General features: G+C 36.2%; 1 protein-coding gene across 29 annotated transcripts in view; it reads left to right on the forward strand.

Annotated features, from left to right (window-relative positions):
* The window catches only part of DLG2 (discs large MAGUK scaffold protein 2), a 2,097,061-nt gene that overhangs the window by 1,603,722 nt on the left and 475,470 nt on the right, over positions 1-17,869 (forward strand). For all 29 annotated transcript variants that reach the window (XM_058690298.1, XM_058690294.1, XM_058690296.1 and 26 more), the window contains 2 exons: positions 9,447-9,591; positions 12,089-12,227. In XM_058690298.1, the coding sequence (XP_058546281.1) occupies positions 9,447-9,591; positions 12,089-12,227 (284 nt within the window). The remainder of the gene's footprint in view (positions 1-9,446; positions 9,592-12,088; positions 12,228-17,869) is intronic.

Consider the following 17,869-nt stretch of genomic DNA (forward strand, 5'->3'; position numbering starts at 1 on the left):
TAAAGTGAAATTCCATGAATTTCCTCATACCATCAATGGTGGGTACTTTTTTTCCCCTTAAGTACTTCATATATGTCAGAATTGAAAAGTGTTTGTCTTAGATGTTATCTTATTCCAACTCATTTGGTACATCAGAAGCTACAAAATGGAGATGCGAAGTAGTCCCTCACCTCTGCTAGAACAGATGAAGAGTTGAGAACTTAATGCTTTTTGGAAGCTATCCATTAAATACCAGCCATCATTAGATTTTCTTTTCTTAAAATTGTATCAAAATACATTTCTCTGTGCATTTCTTGTTTTATTCATAGCTCTGTCCCTTGGAAACAGAAAGGTAAAGACGAATTCCTCTTCTGCATTTGTTTGAAAAGTTAGGTCTTGCCACTTCTCCCCCACTCAGTCTTTTAAGATGCTTTACACAGTTTCTCTCACTCTTGCACTAAATTTTACGTTTCTCTCACTCTTGCACTAAATTTTACCACATATCCATTTATCTTCAATAAATAGATTACCCTTTTACAAAACTTTTAATTCCTCAGAATGTTATCGCCCCACTTTGAAAACCACAGACAATATTGTAGCATCTGACCTTTGTTTTTAATTATTTTCTTAATGTTCATTTATTTTTGTGAGAGAGACAGAGTGTAAGCAGGGGAGGGGCAGAAAGAGAGGGAGACACAGAACCAGAAGGAGGCTTCAGGCTCTGAGCTATCAGCCCAGCACTTGACATGGGGTTTGAACCCAGGAATCGCAAGATCATGACCTGAGCCAAAGTTGGTCTCCTGAGCCACCCAGGCGCCCTGTCACATCTGACCTTTACATTTATTCTACTATAAAGAAAAAATTACCCTGGTTATCACCTTTGCAATAAGACTTTTAGTGTTTCAAGTAAGATGACTTTTTATTTTTTGAGTGCAAGTGAGGAAGAGACAGAGAGAAGAGGGGGAGAAAGAGAAGTGGGGCTCACCCAAAGTGGGGCTCAAGCTCACCTGAAGGGGGGCCCAAACTCACAAACTGTGAGATCATGACCTGAGCAAAGCCACATGCTTAACGGACTGAGCCACCCAAGCACCCAAGTACCCAAGTAAAATGACTTTTTTTAATGTTAGGCCTCTGATGTTTCATGGGACACCCAGAATAGTATATGTTCCCTTTATCAAAATAATATATTTTTTAAATTCCCTTGCTGCTTGGCCCTTATTATCATTCACTAGATTTTGTTTTTTATTTTGTCAAATGACAATGACATCTGATTTTTACGGATTGTACCGGTAGTTTAGTGTTGTAATTGTAGACTAAATAGATTAGCTGTTGGCCTTGATTTCTTGGAACGGATGGTCAGAGATTAACAGTATTGATAATTTTTAAATTCATTCACATATTTATGCACACTGGTTTTTATTAAGCTCTATCAATATGATGCATAGGGCCACATTTATTACAGAAATGTGATCATCTTCATTGTTTTTCTACACGATACCAGAAACTTCGAATCCAGGGTCATCTGACTCTTCTTTACAGGTATAACGTGAGCTGTTAATTGTCAAAACCCTCATCACACAGTAATTGAAACTTTATGTATAGTCTTAGTCACTTGTTTCCATAACCTTTGCTTGACATACAAAGAAAAAAAGTTGTCAGAGAACTTTTACTTTATTTGCAGAAAATAAGTCTATGTTTTCTTTCCTTAAAGGGAAGCTGTAGACAAGGAGAAGGTAACAGAGGCACTGAAGTCAAGTGGAAAGACAGTGGACTCAGAGACAGGATAACTGAATTCAAGTCCCAGGCAGCTAGAATTAACTGACCCAATTGACCTTGGACAAGTCATGTACATCTTTGCTCTTCTGTTTTGGCCTCTATACCATGGCAACAGTGCCTTGGATCAGTGTTTCCTAATGTCTTTTAAATATTGATCTCATTACCGTGTCCCACAAAAAGGATCAGTGGTCACATAAGTTTGGGAAATTCTACAACCTTTATCTCACCTCTTTTACATATTCTCAATGAACTTAACTACATTGAAAGGTTGGTGAAGTCCTATAGTCAAGGAACTAACTTAACTTGAACACTATTCCAACCTATTTTATTAAGGAACCCTTTTCTTAAAGTGAAGTTCATGGAACACTTAGAACTAGTAGTGTTCAATAGAATATCCTCTGGATGTACTGTGTGTGAGCAGATCTTATTCTTATTTCAAAATTAATATCCTATTTGAGGACATTGAGTGAATTTAGAGAATGTGAGTGGAAACAATACAATTTTCTGAACGATTTACATTATTCTTTTTGATGATTCACAAAATCGCCTAGTTTCACCCAAATATTAATAAGAAAATCATCTCGAAGACAATGCAAATATGTAGAATTTTTATTTATTTATTTTTTTAGAGAGAGAGATCACTAATGGGGGAAATGGGCAAAGGGAGAGAGAGAGAGAGAGAGAGAGAGAGAGAGAGAGAGAGAGAGAGAGAGAATCCCAAGCAGGGTCCATGCTCAGTTCAGAGTCTGAGGTAGGGCTTAATCCCGTGATCCTAGGATCATTACCTGAGCAGAACTCAAGATTGGAGCGCTCACTCTTTCCTGCCACTGGCACATGAAAGAGCCTTTCACCTGCAGCACCCACACAGCCCTCCCTCTAACACCTAAGAGATGGATAGGGCAGTCATTTCTGTTATTCTTATTTTCCAGAAGAGAAAGTTAGAGCTCAGAAATGACAAAGGGATTCCCAATATGACATAACTAATAAATTTGGAAATCAGATTCAGACCTAGATTTCAATGTCCCAAAGCCACATTCCTTCCACAAGTTTAGTCAGCCCTTCTGGTTTTTAATCTTGCTTTCATATTTGAATCTCATGCTAAGATCACTATGGAGGCCCAGGCCTCAGTCAACCCTGCATAATCAAATCAGAATCTCCGAAGTAGGTGCTGTACTTCATTTTTTTTTTTTAAGTTTTCCCAGTGATTCCAGGGTGTAGCCAGGTTAAGAACCACAGTCCTTCCTTGATCCTCTTCACATTCTAGCCTGCTCTGCTGCTGTTCCAGTGCTTCTCCCGAGGGTGACTTTGGTGGTAACCCTCATTCTGTCAAGCTGGTAGGTACAGCATCATTTAGAATTTTCCAACAATGGACTAAAAGGCATTTAGAAATAGTTCACACTTCAAATTTTGTCCTCTGCAGTTAGGGTACTTTCTGAAACACCAGGAGAAACAATCTGGAGAATTATTTCTTGGACTGTGTTCTAACTTTTCTCAAATGTAATAAAGTAACAATTCACTGCAAATGTAGTGACCTATTTTACTTAAGTATTAAAGCTATTGTATTATTTTTTATTTATTTTGCTTATATTTGTTTAATAACTGTTTATAGAATTTGCTCTCTAGGTAACATATATTGGTACCTACTACAGAGCAATAGTTTTAAAATTATTTTAATAGCACATTCCAAAAAGTTGCCTCTAATATATGTATATTTCTCTACTTTAAATTGCACACATATATCACACTGCTAACACATGATGCACATTTTTAAAATGTACATAAAAATAGAAAGATGAAAATCAGTGTGATAAATATTAATAGAAGTTCAGATACTTCTTCATGTATCCAGTGGGTTGCCTTGGGGTTCATATCACACTGTTCATTTTGGTGACTACTGCTGTAGAAGAAGCTCGAGTCAGTCAAAACATCATTGTTGCTTGTTCTGTCTATATATGGAATAAAAAGTTAAGAAATGCATCAACAATTATGGAGGAGGAAGAAATTAACACTGCTGGAGCTTGTGTCCCTTATAATGTGATGTGACCCAGTGTTCACATTCTGTACCGGCTTTCATCCTTATGTCTCATACCTGCCACAGAGTGAGTGGCCCATAAATATGTGCTGTTTGTTGAATGACCTTCTTTTCTTACCCTTTCCTCTCTGACTCAACACAAATGTAAAATAGAAACTTGGGGTGCCTGGGGTCAGATAAGTGTCTGACTCTTGTTCTCAGCTCGGGTCTTGACCTCAGGGTTGTCGGTGCAGGTCCTGACTTGGGCTCCATGCTAGGCATAGAGCCTCCTTCAAAAATAAATAAATAAAACTTAATATGAATGCTTCATTCTTCCTATAAAATAGGCAATTGTGATAGCTCTTCCTTTCGAATACCACATTGTTATTTTTAACTTAGCTAATTGTTTCAACATTTATTAAGTGCCCATTATTTATAGTGCATCAGTTGGGGAGTACAAAGACAAAAACACTCTAATTAGAGAGATGGGGATAAGCAAAATCTGTGAAGGAAAGTGGGAGATACAGGCTTCCATTATGGAGTGAATAAGTTAGGGGAATAAAAGGTATACCATAGAGAATATAGTCAATGATACTGTAATTGTGTTGCAGTAAGTGTGTTGCATGGTGACAGATGGTAGCTACACTTGTGGTGAGCAAAGCATAGTGTAGAAACCTGTTGAATCACTATGTTGTACACCTGAAACTGCTGTCACATTGTGTAACAAATAATAAGAAGAAGAACAAGCTAATCATTGCCCTTGAGAAGATTAGTCTTAAGCAGGGAAGAGGCATTGCAAAAGTAAGTGTTGTAGAAGGTAGGGGGTGATGATTTTCACACAAGTAGCCCTGAACACGAAGAAACTATTTTCAGCAGCAGGGTTAGCAAAAGCACTGTGTATGATTGTGATGTTTGATGATTGTATACTGCTTTATTTTACACAGTGTATTTTCCCAATCATAGTATCCCTTCTTTCTCCAAATGCAAGTAAATCAACAAATGAATTAGTATTATCCCCATTTTGCATATAAGAAAATGAAGGCTCAATAAATGTGTTAACTGACCAAAATTCATGAATCTAGGGATTAAAACTAGATGTTATGCTACATTTAAAATTCACTCCCATTATGCCAAATTACCTTCATTTCTAGAAACCTCTAGGTTTAAAATATGGCTATTCTTAAATTAAGTCATTTCAATTCACTGGGCATGAGAAACCAACTTCCTTCTTTTCTATTCCAATTTGTTTTAACACTCATGAGATCTTGTTATGTGTGCTTCATAATGAAACCACTGCACTTTGTTTCTGTTCTTATTTGAAGCTTTTTTTGTTGTTCACTGAAAATATGGAGTTAATTTGGGGCACCTGGGTGGCTCAGTAGGTTAAGAGTTCGACTTCAGCTCAGGGCATGATCTCGCGGTTAATGAGTTTGAGCCCCACATCAGGCTCTGTGCTGGCAGCTTGGAGCCTGGAGCCTTCTCTCTCTCTGCCCCTCCCCTACTCACACTCTGTCTATTTCTCAAAAATAAAATAAAAACATGAATAAATAAATAAATAAGTATAGAGTTAATTTGATTCTAACCAAAACTAATGCATGATCTTACTGAAAAGATGAAAAAATAAGAAAATATTTTCCAAAGATAGCTATTATTGTTTCCTATTTATTCATAGTACTATTTTTAAAATAAATTTTATTATAGCAGTGAATTGCAATGTACTACAGAGATTTTAGTCTTTATGCATATTTATTTTCATATTGTTGACATTAGCACATTAGATTAGTCTCCTTTTTAAATTTAGTTTTTATCTTTTTAATTTTATTAAGTTGTTTTTATTTTAATTCCAGTATAGTTAACATACAGCATTGGTTTCAGATGTAGAATATAGTGATTCAGCAATTCAATCCATTACTCATTGCTTCTTGCAATGTCTCTCTTATCTAACGACCAGCAATTTTGTTCCCTTTTTCAAAAGTGAACTTTGGAGTTTGTGATTTTTTTTACAGTGTTTCTAGAGTTCCCACATTTCCTTGTACTTTGTTTATGATAATGTGTGGATCCACCTCTTACTTCCTCCTAGGAACAACATGCTGGTATTCCTGAATAAATATGGAAAAGTCAGCATCTTACCATCTGTACATTGCCCATTCCTCTTTGTGACCCCTCTCCTGCCCCACACCTCCTCCCTTTGTACCATCACATACCTATGTTTGATTCCTGCAACACTGGCCATGCTCTCTTGCAAGTTTTTATTTTTATTTTTTTTTTATTTTTAAACGTTTTTATTTATTTTTGAGACAGAGAGAGACAGAACATGAACGGGGGAGGGTCACAGAGAGAGGGAGACACAGAATCTGAAACAGGCTCCAGACTCTGAGCTGTCAGCACAGAGCCCGACGCGGGGCTCGAACTCACAGACTGTGAGATCATGACCTGAGCCGAAGTCAGACACTCAACCGACCAAGCCACCCAGGCGCCCCTCTCTTGCAAGTTTTTTGTCACCTCTTTCTTTAGCTAGTTTGCCCTCCTTTTTCTCTGCATCGTGCTCATGTTGAGTCCTCCCTTTTCTTTTAGAGGAAGTGAGTCCTCTCACCTCCAGCCTCTCTGCTTGGTCTCAGTCCTTGTCCTGTTGCATACATACAGCCAGGCTGTACACATGTCCCTTTCTGTCTAGTGTACCCACAGAAACACTGCATTCAAATGCACATATTTTTTTTCTGAAATCAGGCCAGTTGTTCAGTGTTCACCATTATAAGCAGATACTTGATGCAAAAGAAAAAAGACAATAAAAAACAATGACAGGAGCAACTAGCCAATCAGTATAATGTCCCTTCTCTGAGTACAATCAGCTCCAGCTGTAGGCCCTTTATCTTGAGAGTTCATAGGATAATGCACACACATAATTAACCCAAATAAACCCACTTTCATGAAAAACATTTTGAAGACTTCAGCACAAAAGAGCACTTTTTGGTCCAGATCCTGTACTATTCTGAATTTTTAAAAAGACCACACAGAGGCCTCATCAACAGTCCCCTAATTAAACTCATCAGCTCACAGATGTTTACAGGAAAATGCTCAGCAAAAATTTCAACCAAGAGTTCCTGTTTCCTGAGAAGGGAGATGTATGATGACAATGGTAATAGTAATAGAAATAATAGCTAACATTAATAAGCATTTTAATGTTCCTACCATTTTACATAGGTCAATACATTTAAATAAATAACCCTTTGAGGCAACAGTTATGATCATACCTATTTTATAGATGTCAAAAACTAAGGCTAAGAAGGCTAAGTAACTTGTCCAAAGTCACACAGCCAGTAAAAGCCAGGACCAGGACTCAGATCCTGGTCTGCATGACTCAGATGCATATGCTCTTAACCACTGTGTTCTGTTGCCAGGATCATACCACCTGTTCCATGACTAAAATCTGTGTAAATGTTCCAACTCTTTATAGTCACCAAATAGTGAGTCTAAAATCCCACTATTGTAAACCACTATTATCCCCACTTCTCACCTCCACTCTTTGCTCAACTTCTACCTTCTGGCGTAAAGACTTCTCTGGTGGTCTAAGAGTCTACATGCAAAGTCATTCTCAGTAAACATGCTTGAAGTTTGAACTGTGTCTTACTAGCATATGAGATTCTAGGTAGCCGGGGACCTTATCTATCTGAGAGAGTAATAGCGATGAGTTGTTAAAAGCCTGGCCTCTGGATCCAAACTGCTTGGCTTTTAATCTGCTTCTACCACTATCTACCATGATCTAATTGGTCATTAGATCAATGGCTTTGGCCCAAGTTTCTTAACCTCTTGGATACATGCTTTTTTAATCTGTAAAATGAAAAGAAATTATAATAGCTACCGCACAGGTTGTTGTGAGGTTTGATTGTATTCATACGTGTAAATAATTTGGAATAGTGCCTCATGTTTAATACAGAGTATATAAGTGCTATGATTAGGATTTTCATTCTTAATATTCATTACTACATCTCTAATGTGTAGAACCATGACTGACATATTATAGGTATGCATTTGATCAATGGATGAAAAAGGGCTAGACAAGTAGAAATACAAAAGGATTTAAGAGAATGTCATTTGTCTAGAAGAGAACTATAGGAACCAGTGAAAAAGCTTATAGCTTAATGGAGAATTCATGGTCAGTATTTATACACATCAACCAAGTTCAGTTCCCTCCAGTCCTGGGGTCCCTGATGGGCTACACCATCCAGAATTTATTGGCATATAGAATTTACAACAACATGGATAGAACTAGAGGCTAAGTGATATAACCAGTCAGAGAAAGACAAATGTCATATGATTTTACTCATATGTGGAATTTAATATACAAAACAGATGAAACAAGGGAAGGGAAGGGAAAATAAATAAAAACAGAGAGGGAGATAAACCAGAAAAGACTCTTAAATATAGAGAACAAACTGAAAGTTGCTGGAGGGGTGTTGGTTGGAGGGATTGGCTAAATGGGGAAGGGGCATTAAGGACAACCCTTGTTGGGATGAGCACTGAGTGTTATATGTAAATGATGAATCACTAAATTCTATTCCTGAAATCGTTATTACACTACTTGTTAACTAACTTGGATTTAAATTTAAAAAAAAAAAGAATTAATTGGCACATTGAATTTATATGACAACATAAGGCAAAAAGAAAACAAATGCAATATTGTAAGGCATTCTATGACTAAAATGCTAATTAAATAGTACAGAGAATATGTAAGGGATCCAATCTAATGTTCTTTGGCATTTTTATTTTAATCTGCATCATTTCAGCAGAAATTAACTAATCTCTTGGTTAAAAAATAGTAGCCAAATAAGATATTTAAATACTAGGTATTTAAAATATTTCATAAATATTTTTACACCATTTAAGAGAAGTGCTACAGAGATCCACTGTAATGAATGTTATGTTAATATAATATTATATAATGTAATGAAACTATATGAATATTACAGTTTGGTCCAAAAATTCCACTTGTATGATTTATCCTGAATAAATCATCAATGTTGTGCACAAAAATAGAAAAAAAAAGTTTTACTGCAACATTATTTATAGTAGAAAAAGATTAGAAGCAAACTGAACATGTTTTAGTAAGATTGGTTAAAACGTTATGTTACCGCTATACAACACAATGCTGTATAGAAAACAAAGTCATGTTGTGGAAGTACATCTATAATATGGACCAATGGTCAGTCTATATTTAAAAAGCAGGTTCCAAAACAATATGTACAATATGGTCACAATTGTTTAAAGAAACATACCCCAAATAAGGAGACTTTGGTTAATTGTTACTTTGTTTTTTTTAGTTCAATAAGATGTATTACTTTTGTAATTGGAAAAACTATAGCATAAGAAGAGAGACATTTGACTCCTCTTTTCTTTTCTCTATATATAGTATTCTTATTTCCATTATGATACATTCCTTTCTCATAGAAAAAGACAGAAGCAACTTCGTTTTTTGTTTTTTTTTTTGACATCAACAAATGTACCTTATCTGCTTTGGCTAATGCCGCTAATCCATCTTTTCTATCAAAGTTTAATGTAGATACTGTCTTATAATGATTGCAATTTAATCTTTAAATAAGGTCATAACTCTACGTATCTTTTTGCCTATTTCTTTTCACCTGCATAGGTTTGACTCTACTATTGAATATTATTTTCCTTTCAGGTGAACAACTACAGTTTAGAAGAAGTGACTCATGAAGAGGCGGTAGCAATATTGAAGAACACATCTGATGTCGTTTATCTAAAAGTTGGCAAACCCACCACCATTTATATGACCGATCCTTATGGTCCACCTGACATTACTCACTGTAAGCACCACACTCACTGTCACCTTTGCCAAGTTTATAAAATTAAAATTCTGCAAAACTTGGCAAATTCCTCTGCTTGCATCTTCACTCTTGTTTAGCTTGTGGAAATAGTTCTGAGGGATGCTGTGTTTTACTCCCTGGGTTGCCTTACAAGGCCTTAACTAGTGTTTTGAAGGTAGGACTCCCTAGTGGGTTAGGAAGCCCACCATTTAAGAAAGGCTTATGGTATATGTGGTGGACAGTGTGATAACAATAGTAACAACACATTTTTTTTTTTTTTTTTTTTTTTAAATTTTTTTTTCAACGTTTTTTATTTATTTTTGGGACAGAGAGAGACAGAGCATGAACGGGGGAGGGGCAGAGAGAGGGAGACACAGAATCGGAAACAGGCCCCAGGCTCCGAGCCATCAGCCCAGAGCCTGACGCGGGGCTCGAACTCACGGACCGCGAGATCGTGACCTGGCCGAAGTCGGACGCTTAACCGACTGCGCCACCCAGGCGCCCCAACAACACATTTTTAAAGGTTATTTCTCAAGGCCCTAAAGCATGATAGCTCTCAGGCCATAGTATTCCCCCTTTCTAGTTGAAATCTATAAAGTAGCAAAGCAGGAAAGAGAGACTGGCAAAATAGACACGAGATAGTACTGTGCTCCTTCCTGGGGAGAGGATCTTGCACTTGAATGGTGGAATTATGACCCTCTGTCAACATCATCATGGCTCTTACCTTTACCTGAATATATTACATTGGCAGGGAAGCCAGGGAAAACTCTTAGTCACTCTGGCAGTAGAGATGGATTGTGGGTGGGGTTATCTAGGGCAACAACTCACTATGAGATGCTGCGTTGAATCCTAATAAAGTCCACTGCTACATAAGCCCCAAGTTTTCTTCACTTCTTAATATGTCAGTTAGAACCTTATCTAAGGTTCTGTCTTTGGAGACTAGATTTAGAAGCAATTTATTTTTTTGATGTGAGTTTAAGAAACAGTTTTATCAACATCAGTAAGCTTGCTCATTCTGGAATGTTGAGAAACCAGTCGTGAGATTTGGAAACACGGAATATCTTCAGGACCTGGCATTAATTAGTACTATGGTCTTAGCAACTCATTTAACCTCTCTTAGATTTATATGTTTCTCTTGAGAGAAATTTAAAGGCTGAATAATTTTGTTACCTGCCCATTATGTTAGCTGTTGCTTTTCTTAATGATGATTTGAAAATGACTTACCCCCCAAATATGTCTTTTTCTCAAGCATGCAGTAAACTGAGATCAGCCTTACCTTAGGATATGAAAGAATTTTAACTTTCAAAGGTTTTCAAACTGGATGAATTTAGAAAACTCAGCTTTGAGACTTTGAGCTGCTTCATGAAGGGAATGTAAGGTCAATGTGAAAGAGGTGAAAGCGATAAAACAAAACTTTGCTATTCAATTTAAAAAAAATAAATATATTGAGTAACTTTAATAGTGTAAGACACCTTACAATGTAATATGTGGGATACAAAGGAGATGCAATCATGGCCTTCATTGGAAGGATGGCTAATTCAAACATATGAAGAGTAGAAATATTTGGCAATATAAGAGGGATGTACATGCCATATGAATGGTAAAAATAAATGACTTTGGGTCCTCAAAGGAAGAGGATATCACCTGTCTTTGGAAGGATCATAAAATGCTTTATGCAAAGGGTGGCATTTAAATTGTATCTTAAAGAATGGATTAAATTTCAAAATCAAAGATGTGTTAGGAGACAGAAATTGTGGATTACTGATAAAAGTACATATGTTGTAAAAACTAGCCTTTGTTTGAGAACTGTAGGATATAAGTGGGATATTAAAATGGATCAATCTTGTAAGACTGACAAATCAAGCATTTATATTTAATACAATAGTGGCAATGGAGAGTACTTAAACATTATCAGAGCTGTGTTTCTAAATGTATAAAAGGGATTTCTAGAGAGGAATGGGAGGCAAAAGACCCACCCAGAAGGGGTTTTCAGTCATTCAGAAGGGAAATGAATTACTGTGGAGGAATAGAAAATAAAGGCCAGAGTTCTTAGCTTTTCTGGGATGGGAGCACAGCATATCTGAGAATTAAGGTCTTATGCAAGAACTTCCTCCGAGGAGCCTTCTAGATTTGATGATTGGGTATTAATTATGTGAAAAGAATGCTCTGCAATTAGAAAGCTAACATTTTTATTTCAATAGAAAATTAATCATCCTTATGAAAATGTGTGTTCTGGCTCTCTCCTGCAATTCTTCTCTTCATCTAAAATTATATGAACTGGGTTTATAGAAATGAATGTTATTACATCTTTCCAGTCTTAAAGGTCACCATGGGCTTGTGCATATTAAATGCAAACAAACAGTAACTCCTCCCTCTTGGGAGACAAGAAAATCCTCTGCATGTAGCAAAATTTTCCTATTTTTAGCAGAACTGTAGCATGACACATTGAATCACCCACATAACAGGTTTTTTCTCTTTTATTTTTTTCACCCCTTAGCTTATTCTCCACCGATAGAAAACCATCTACTTTCTGGCAACAATGGAACTTTAGAATATAAAACTTCCCTGCCGCCCATCTCTCCAGGAAGGTACTCACCGATTCCAAAGCACATGCTTGTTGAAGATGATTACACCAGGTCAGATATGCTTATTGGTTAATTGGGTTTGTGATCATTACCAGAAAGAAAACTGCATTTGCCTAATATGTCAGCCATAGCTTTGGGGGCTAAGTAAATTTTCTGAGCACTATTCAGCCTTATTATAGATTTGTCTCCAGTGGAAATCTGCAAATTCTTGTAAACATTTGACATTGTCCTCCAATAGGAATCAGAAATCACTAGTTCTTTGTGAGAATTAGTTATATACACTTATTCATCACTTTGCAATTTATTAACACTCTCACACATGATGTCATTTCAGCTTGACAGCCATTTTGTAAGATAAGTATTGTTACTTGAGAAAAGGTGTTGTTGCAGTTCAAAATAAAAAGGAAACTTGGTCTTTTAACTCTAAGTTCCATGTTTTTGATGCCACTGGATACTCACATTTCAGTGGAATTGGAAAGAGGGTCAACCTTTCCTTTAGTGCAATAGCCACACATAGAAAGAAAAGGAGCAAAGTCACCCGCAAGTCCCTAAAGCATAAGAGCTCTCAGAGCTATCAGCAATGCTGTTAGGCATCGCTAATGCCATGGGATAAAACTAAGTTTAGGCAGCATGCCTCTGAAAAAGTTGGGTGTGACAGTTCACAGAGTAGACCAACTTGGTTGATTTAATTGTCTTTAAGGATTCAATAAATATTAGATAATTAATAGGTCACCAAATGAATAAGTGGGTAAATAGTAATAAATATACATTTTTTTATCTTTAAATGTTTTTATTCCAAAGTAATATATGCTCATTGCTTTTGGTAAAGTAATGCAAAAATGTTCAAGAAAAAAACTCTCTCCCAAATTCCTGCCACAGCAACCATCTTGAGGTTCCCAATGTAACATCCTGGCCTGAACCTTTCATACCTTCTGCACATTCATAAAAACCTATACAAATTCACAGTCAGATATAGATGGGGCTTGACATTGTTTTTATAAAGTAAATTCGTATTTTAGAAATTGCTCTGCAACTTGCTTTTCTCACTGAATAATACTTTTACCCAAAATGAGATTACATATAAATATGTACACACTTTTTTTCTGAAAGTATTTGTGTATAAAAATGACAGAGACGGACCCTTTTGCCCTTTTGGTTTAATATCCTGCCTGTCTAATGAAGCCATTTATCAGCCTTTAAAAAAATAGAGACTTCCTGCTGCTTAACTTTCCTCACCGGTACCCGTGCATGCTTGGATCTTTTCATTCCTTTGCTATTTCTTTTTAAATGATTAAGCATTTTCCATTTATTTTGCAATTTCAGGTTTGCTGAAGTAGCTTGTTACATCTTTAGCCAAGGAATGGAATGTTTAGATGATGCAAATGTGCATCTGTGGTATAAATCAAATATAAACTTCTTCCTATGCTGAAACATCTAATCTCTGTGCTCTTAATTAAAATGAGGGCTGCAGCAAAGATAATCCTCATGGCTCTCTAAAGAATTGTGTAAATATAGGCACCTTTATTCACCAGAGCAATGATCTATTTGCTTTCATTCTATCACTAATATTTGATATGATTTTAATTTGAAAATGTCGTTTTATCTTGCGAGGCCCCATACGGAATTAAAATTGATTAAATCCCCTTCATAATCCAGGCCCTTTGCTAGCTGTTTTACATACGCTACTCATTTAATTCTCCCCAAAACACAGAGAGAAGGTCTTTCACCCTCATTTTATAGATGTAGAAGTTGTAGTTTAAAGATGTTAAATAACTTCCTTATATAGTCACACAGCTTTTAGGTAGAAAAACTGAGTGCCCTGCCAGCTACAAAATCCTGACCAGGAAGAAATATTTTAATTTCCTCCTTATTTTGAAAATGAAAACCAATTTGAATAAAACTGTTCATCATAGAAACATGTAGCTCTAAAGGAACCCAAGAGTTTCGGTAAGTTCTAAAGGCAACTAGATCAGAGTTGAGACCCATATCTACCACTGTTGAACTATGTGACTGCCAGAAAATTATTCAACCACTGAAAGCCTGTATCGTCATCTGTATAATGGGAATAGTAATCAAATTTTTCTCAACAGACTGTGGTAATGATTTAATCACTTAATGCATGCAAAGAACTTATAACAAGGCCTGACACATCATGAATATTAAATGAATATTGTCTATTTACAGTAACTCTACTTGTTACAATTCTTACCCTACCTAACATGCTGCATGGAATGTTTTTACTGATGGCATCATAGGAATAGAGTCCACCTCTTCCTATATTGTTATGCCTCAGTATTGTAGTTCTTGTCCCATCTCTTCCTTTATTCCTTGGCAGGACAATCTCACTAATAACTCTGCATAGAATCATCCAAATGACTGGTGCCTGGCAAACTTGTGAAGTAAATTATATCAGTTTACACACACACATGCACATATAACCCTCCTCCACTCTCCCCATTGCTTTGACCTCTCACAAGGGCCTGTGCTAGAGACACTACCATGGATCTCAGAGGTATTTGCTCAAAGGCAAATTCATTGCCTTGTTCATAAATATTTATTGGATACTTCCTACCAGACAGTAGGCACTATACTAGGAATGCAAAATTGAGTAAAAAACAGCATCTCCAAGAAATCTCAAATTGTTACAAAAATAGAGGTAAACCAGTGGATCCCTCAATGCCTATTCCCTGATTATGCAGACCCTCTTTGTGAAAGTGCCCATAAAGCCTAATTTATTATTTTTTATTTAAATTCTGAGATTATGTGCCTTGGTATCAAAATGTCATATTTTTTGTGGTAGTAAATGGCAGATATTACTTTACCATTTCCTTACTTAGAAAACGAAATGTGCACAACCTTGTATCAGTTCTCATTTTTTAAAAGAAAAAGGTCTGTAAAATGTCAAAGTATGGGAACTACTAACTATAACAAACAAAACTAGAGCATTAGGAAGTGCTTTGGTGCTGCCCTAGCAGAGTTTACTAACACCACAGGCTTTACTTAGTAAAGATTTGTAAATGAATTTGAGTTTTATATGAATGCCCAAGGAAAAGCCTATGGAATCAAAGAAAGTTTTCAAGAGGAGATAAGTTTGAGTTTGAGTTTGAGTTTGAGTTTGAAAAAACTGTGTAGGCCTTGATTGGAAAACCAAGGGATCAGGGAGGGTATCCATGGCAGGGGGTAGTATATGCAGATTCATAGAAGAATGTGAAATAGAATAAAATAAAGCAACTGTTAGAGCTTGAAAAAGAAGACTCAGAAAAGAGTATCGTTCCTACCTTTAAGTTGTCTTTCTATGCCTACCCTTTCTGTTGTACGCAACCTCCTTGTAAAATTTAAAATACATAAGGTAGTAAAAACAAAAAGATCCCTACCATGCACTGTTAACACAAAATCCTTTAATATGTATTATTGCCCTTATTTACATTATATTCTTTTTCTTCATTTTTATAAATAACAAAAATGCTCAAGGAGTTTAAGTCATTGCCTCATTTCATACAGCAAGCAAATAGCAGAATCAGAATTTGAATTCAGGTCTGTCTGTGTTCCAATGCCTCAGCCTCACACCCCACATCCCATCCTATGCATTCATTTTCCATGGAGAAATGTTAAAGAAGATTGGGCTTGTGTCAGGAGACTGGTTTCTGGTCCCGTTCCTACCAACTAAACACCTAGATGACTCTGAACATTTAATCTCTGTGAGTCTTGATTTTCTCATCTATAAATTTAGGGGGAAAAGGTACGTTCCTAATGGACTTGTGATAATATGTGTGAAAGTTGTCATTTTTAAAGGACTAGATAAATTTATTATGATCCTAAGGTGTTATGGTAGCTTCTATTTGAGGCCTACATTGAATTTTCCTAAAATAGAAATCAATTCCTAGAATTGATCTCTAATGATAGGACTTAAGCTAATAGGGAAACATTTCTTTGAAGTTTTTGATTACAAATGTGTGATTATTATCATCATCAATAATAGTCATCAAATTGTCAGCTTTTTATTCCATATGCTTGTGATATCTTACTCTATCGTAAGAAACATTTCTGTTTTCCTGAATCATATTTACATTTGAAGGGGGGCAGAGTTGGATATAGTTAAGAACTTTTTAAAGGATTTTTGAATAGAAAAATGAATACTATCTTAGCTAGATTTTTCAAAATTATTTCCTACTATTTATGGAAACACGAATAAACTGGGAAATTTTGTTTTTCTGTTGATTTAGAGAAAGCACAAACAAAAAGGCCCTGGATAAAATTTTCTTAGTAGAAAGTCTGTTGAGTCTTCTATAAATCAGTATTAATTGTGATGTAGATGTCTGGTCATAGATTTTTGGTAAACCTAATTTGGAAAGCTATCACTGTGATGCTGAGATGTATTTTTGGCTCAGAGAATTATAGGCTTTCAGACTTGGAAGGGCCATCAATGAATCTAAAGTCTAATCTTCCTCCTTCTGATGGGTAAGGAACACAAGCCCAGAATGATTGGTTAGCTGTCCCTATGTCCATAACTGTGAGTATTAGAATCAGATATAGAACCTGTGTCTTCAAATGCCGAAACTAGTGCTTACTCTTTTTCCCTATGTTGTTGTTTCTGAATGGGGTAAGAAGGTAACAATTATGAAAACTACAAACAATCAATGATCACCTGTGAGCAATGTCCACTTTGTTCATTACTTGCAACCAAGGATTCTGCCTCTACTGGGCCAAGTGTTAACCTGGTTACCCAGAAGAGGTGCAAAGCACAGACCTTTACCATCTGGCTGGATATTATTAGGATACACAAGCAAATCATTGATACTAAAATAAAACCAAAAAACTTTGAAATGCAGTGTATAACTGCTCTTTCAAGAAGTGGTGACTTAATTTACCAAGTTATGAATGTGATAAATTTCATTACGAAAACCAGGGTTCTAAATTATAGCTATGAGCAATATATTTCCCAGTGATAGAAACCAACTTCACCTGTCCTTGATCTTAGTATACCCAGGTGTCTTTCTGATTGGCTCTACATAATGTTGCCTCACATAATTTGATTGCTCAAAAAAACATAAACTAAATGAAATCTGAAGAAAGATTTCTTGTCTCCAGAAACTTTCAAGAATGAATCCAGTTTTGATATTCACCAGTTTGACTTTTTTATTGGCTAAATACCTATGAGCCCATCAGGCTAGAGTCTGCCTCTACTCTTTCTCTCCAAATTATAGAACAATAGCTTATGGGATATGGTACCTAAAATGTATTCCAGTTGTCCTTTTCATGCATTCATTCATTTGTTTGTTCATTCATTCATTCACTGAATAATCAGCTTCTACCATGTGTTAAACATGGTTATCAGCAAAAAAAGTTTCAGTGATGAGCAAACAAGACAAGTCTCTTGTCCCCATGGAATGTACATTCTAGGGCATCAAATGAGAGACAAATAGATAAATGAGTTAAGTTCAGTTATTGGTAAGTACTTTAAAGAAAAACTAGAATAATGTGATAGACAAGGTTTGGGGAAGGGAACAGTATCAAGTGGGGGTAACCAGGGGATGCCTCTCTGAGGAGATAGGATGAGCTGAGACCTGAATAAAAGGAGAAAGTGGTGATCTAAAGATTAAACAAAGTACATTCCAGGAAAAGGGAATGTCAAGGCCAGTCACTGAGGCAGAAATAAGTTTAGCATGTTTCAGGAATGTAAGGAAGTCCAGGTT

Source organism: Neofelis nebulosa, chromosome 10, assembly GCF_028018385.1.
Source record: "Neofelis nebulosa isolate mNeoNeb1 chromosome 10, mNeoNeb1.pri, whole genome shotgun sequence".
Classification (NCBI taxonomy): Eukaryota; Metazoa; Chordata; class Mammalia; order Carnivora; family Felidae; genus Neofelis; species Neofelis nebulosa.